Source organism: Macrobrachium nipponense, chromosome 41, assembly GCF_015104395.2.
Source record: "Macrobrachium nipponense isolate FS-2020 chromosome 41, ASM1510439v2, whole genome shotgun sequence".
In the NCBI taxonomy this organism is placed as follows: Eukaryota; Metazoa; Arthropoda; class Malacostraca; order Decapoda; family Palaemonidae; genus Macrobrachium; species Macrobrachium nipponense.
Window position 1 is genome coordinate 34,999,247 of NC_061102.1, and position 5,000 is coordinate 35,004,246.

At 39.4% G+C, this 5,000-nt stretch overlaps 1 protein-coding gene across 8 annotated transcripts in view; it reads right to left on the minus strand.

Annotated features, from left to right (window-relative positions):
• Positions 1 to 5,000, minus strand: part of LOC135212682 (hexokinase type 2-like) — an 85,987-nt gene that overhangs the window by 46,663 nt on the left and 34,324 nt on the right. Inside the window, exon 1 of one of the 8 annotated variants that reach the window (XM_064246354.1) lies at positions 261 to 338. The exons of the other annotated variants lie outside the window; for them this stretch is intronic. Within the exon in view, the coding sequence (XP_064102424.1) occupies positions 261 to 323 (63 nt within the window). The 5' untranslated portion in view covers positions 324 to 338. Of the gene's footprint in view, positions 1 to 260; positions 339 to 5,000 lie in introns of those variants that run through there. 8 annotated transcript variants of the gene reach the window in all.

Below are 5,000 nucleotides of genomic sequence, written 5' to 3' on the forward strand. Positions count from 1 at the left end.
TTCGTGGTGTCAGGATTTGAAAAAATGAAACGACTTTTAAGAATGTGTGCGTACTTCTTTCTTTCATGACATCAAAACAAAAAAGTAGGAGAAAAAGGACGGAAATAAATGCAAATGATGCGAGCAAAGTCTGGTGGAACCAAGATTAAAAACTCCCACTAGTGTTAGCCACGGTCTAGGTAGACCGTGATGCTAGCATAGCTTGGTGACTACCTCCAAGTCGACATTCGAAATATGAACAAAACAAAACAATAACTCACGGACACCAATGATTCGTGTACGTGCAAATACCGAGTAGGCGATGAATCACATTCCAACGGCATTAGAAAGCGCACCTGCCTTTCCTAGAGCTAGTAGACTGCGTACTGGAAGACGCCTAACCGGCAACTCGGCTCACATGACTGATGACGTCACGCTCGTCGGGGGCTCGCTAAGAGGGGCACATTAGGAAAAGTCCCCCTCTGTTACGGGCGAAGGGAAACCCCGGCGTCCTACCACACAACTGTTTATCTCCTGAGGACTTTCATATCCACGTGAATTCTGTCATGTTCAGCGGAAATTTGCCCAGGAGATTCTTGGGTATTTCCATCTGTTTACAAACATCATACTGACATCTGCGATGTTCGTAGAAGCTCAGGTTCAAAGTTAAACAGTCATAAACGACTTACTAAAACAATTCTAAGGCATACAGAATTTCAATCTGTTTTTCCTACAATGCAGAATACTTAATACTGGCATAAATGTCCTAGGAAACAACTGATCTTGGTCAAGGTGGATAAATATAATTAATAGGAAATCACTTTGAGCCACATTGAAAACAGTTACAAATGAAAGGAAAATTTCATAACACTTTTATTCATAATTGCTTACGTCTTTCTAAAACCAAGACGATGAGAGATATACAATTAAGACAAAAGTTCCTCGCTGGACGAGTGGTTTTCGCGCTCAGCTGCCAATCCGGTGGACCGAAGTTCGAATCCCGGTTCTGCCAACGCGGAATCAGAGGAATTTATTTCTGGTGATAGAAATTAATTTCTCGATTTAGTGTGTTTCGGATCCCACAATAAGCTGTAGGTCCCGTTGCTAGGTGACCAGTTGGTTCCTAGCCACGTAACAATATCTAATCCTTCGGGCCAGCCCTAGGAGAGCTATTAATCAGCTCAGTGGTCTGGTAAAACTAAGATATACTTAACTTAAAACAAAAGTTTAAATATTACACCCTTTCTCTCTCTCTCTCTCTCTCTCTCTCTCTCTCTCTCTCTCTATATATATATATATATATATATATATATATATATATATATATACACAAAATAAAAAATGACAATAATAAGACAGAGGGTCTGGACGAGTACAAAATGATAATAATACACTCCACGTTTACAGTTACAGACCAAGGAATCTTTAATTAATTTCGCCGACTAAAGACTGCGATCTAGCCAGTGCGTTACTGCCGTAAGAATATGCGAGCGCTCCCGTGTGTCTTAGAGAGAGAGAGAGAGAGACTAGGTAGCTTCAGAACAACTTGATTCCAATTCATCTCCAAGTCCTTTTTCCCTTCTTGATTGGAAAAAAAGCCGATTAACATCAACGTCACTTCCGTCTGCTTGCAAGAGAAACGTCTCATAGCAGCACTAACTTCCTTAGCCCACGGGAGAAGGAAGAAGAAATGGCGGGAGATAAAAATAGCCGAGGTAGCCAACTTCCGAAGTTTACTGGGCTACGAGGAACCCGTTTAGGAAGATCGTCTACTACTCCTTGGTCTGCTACTCAAGGCTGATGATACTAGCCACCGCGCTTCGGTCGACAACTGAGCCTTCTTTTTTTTCTCTTTATTTTTCGTTTTTGTATAAGTTAACATTAAAATCCGGTTTACTGTTAAGGTGATACGAGTTTTTCCACCCCTTCTAACGTAAGTGGTTCCTCTGACGTTGGTGGAAGTCACTCTTCAGTATTGCTGGAATGGATACATTATCTAATTAATATATATATATATATATATATATATATATATATATATGTGTGTGTGTGTGTGTGTGTTGTGTGTATCATATATATATATATATATATATACACGTATATATTTTTGCTAAAAGCAATTGCTTTAGTGGCATCAATAAGTTTCTTGCGGGTATCTTCAAACTTATTGATGCCACTAAAGCAATTGCTTTCAACTAAAATTGTATAAGAGAAAAACTATGCCCTAAAAGTATACATATATATATATATGTGTGTGTGTGTGTGCGTGCGTGCGTGCGTGCGTGTGTGTGTGTGTTGTCACCCGGAAGATGAAATAAAATACAGAGATTAAAAGAATAATGAAGATATTACGCCACGAAATATAAAATTTTGTGTTAAATCAATTAGTTCCAAAATCATTAGTATTTATGATTTTGCTTCCTGCCGTAATTATTTTAAATCTAAATCTCGCAACATCGAAGGCTCAGTTACAAGGCGCGTCCTCATAAAAAGTTGACTGGTTATCAAAGGACATTGTTTGTAACAAATACAAATGAACAGAAGTTTTTCAAGAACAGTAAATTTCCGCCAGTATGTGAATGTGCAAGAGGATATTTTGTTTGTTTGTAGTTTGTATGGTGTTTTTACGTTGCATGGAGCCAGTGGTTATTCAGCAACGGGACCAACGGCTTTACGCGACTTCCGAACTACGTCGAGAGTGAACTTCTATCACCAGAAATACACATCTCTCACACCTCAATGGAATGCCCGAGAAACAAACTCGCGGCAACCGAGGTGGCAGGTCAAGACCATACCGATCACGCCACTGAGGCGCTAGAGCTTTTACTAAAAACCTAGAATAATGTCAGTGCATATTGGCCTCATTTCAACATTGTCATTTAGAAATCATGAAGCTAATGTCTTACCAATTTAAAAAGGGAGTTACTGAAAATGAAGCAATTTTATTCATCCTGAAAAAAAATGGTACAGTAGAGATTTTTAATCTGATGAGGCTTAAAATTGAAATATAGCCTCTTCACTCTGACGCACGCACGCGTACATACACACAGACTTGAAGAGATTAGTTTGGGCAACATGTCTTTGCGATCATTCAATGCAACACATACAAGCTTCTCTCAAAGGTCACTAGGAAAACTTTAAACATACGTACTTAGGATCTAAGCTGATAATTAACCTTCGGAATTCGCCAAATATATGAGCATAATTTTTTAAAGAATTGTTACATTTGAAATTCCACCAGGAAAATTCCAATAATGTCCCAAGACGCATTTAGTATATGCCTTGCCTTTGCGATAGCAAAAACTGAAGCAAACCAAGCTCATAAAATCAATGGTGCCGTGGTAGTCGACCATAAAAGAACATTTATATCTTTTGAACATTTAAACGAGTGAGAGCCGCAAGATAAATGCACGCCATCAAACAACTTGGCGTCAGAAGGAAGAACCATTACTCTTTCAACTCAAATCATGAACTCGAACGTCACCGCGAGGAAACCAAACTACAAGGTTTCTTAACCTCTAGCATCAGGAGACAAACAGCCAGAAAAGGCAACGGAGGAGAGGCGAATATCGCTGATCGAGGCTTCAATTATCACAAAACTGTTATTAGCCAGAGGAGTGTGAAGGACGATGCGGCCGCATATCTTCCTTTTATGAGACAGCTCGTTCGTGGGAGGTTACGTCAATGAGTGAGGTAGAGTCGACCTTGATCATTTACCGAACAGGAATATCTGATGTGCGAAGGGCTATGCAACTACTTTGTGTGTGTGTGTGTGTGTGTGTGTGTGTGTGTGTGTGTGTGTGGTCAGTTATAGCGTTTTCTTTGTCCATGTGTATCTGGTCCACCTAGGTAGTTTTTTTTTTTGCCTGCATACACAGCATATCAACACCATACACACGTACATACAGATTTAATATGTAAATAAATTCTTCTGTTAAAACAGGATACGTCTCAAGTATAAAAGGCCCATTAGAGCACTCTCGTTTAAAAACTAAGGACTATATTTCGGTGGACTGACTCCCACCTTTATCAAGCTTCACTGCTTGGTAAGGGTGGAAGTCAGCCCACCGAAATATAGCCCTTAGCTTTAAAACAGTGTTTTAATGGGCCTTTTATACTAGAGATGTAATATACATACATACATACATACATTTATATATATATATATATATATATATATATATATATATATATATATATATATATTCAATTTCAAGCTTCAGAGATAAACAAAGCAACCACGGCGGCCACTGACACACTCAGACTTTACTGAATCAAATTACTACGCAAAAGCTTCATCAGCAGTGCGTCGAACCCTTAAAGGCCCGACTAAATCGAATCCCTTACACACACAACACCATTCTCCCTATTTAACACCCAGTCTCCCCATCCGTTTATTGCCATCTAAGTCTTCCTCTCCTTCTTCCTCCTAACAACTTTGAATTTACATTCTTTTAACGAGCCCATCTGATTCGTCCTTTTACCTACGTCAATTATCTTGCAACTTCCGTATGTCTATACATCCTGTCAAAACTTCTCTCGCCACGCATGTTACGCAAAAAGTTCTTCTCAACAGCTTCGATCTTTACATTTGCACTCAGCATCAACATTTCACTTCAATAAAGGAGAGTCAGCTCAACAGTCCCTTGATACATACCCACCATGCATGCGGTTACACATATAGATATATATTACATAAATATTGGTCCAGGCCCAACCGTTCTGGTGAGATACACGACGTAGTAGTAAAACTAAGGTGTGGCTTATTTGTTTCTCGTTTCTTCTTCTTCTTCTTCCTCTTCTTCTTCTTCTTCTAATCTCTCTAAACCTCAGCTGCGACCCACAAAGCTCAACTCGACCGAGAGCTAGGTACTGTATCCAAATCATTTCATCCTCCTTATATGATTAAAAAATCGAATTCATGTCCCTTAATTTGTGTGTGTGTGTGTGTGTGTGTGTGTGTGTGTGTGTGTGTGGTGTGTGTGAGAGAGAGAGAGAGAGAGAGAGAGAGAGAGAGAGAG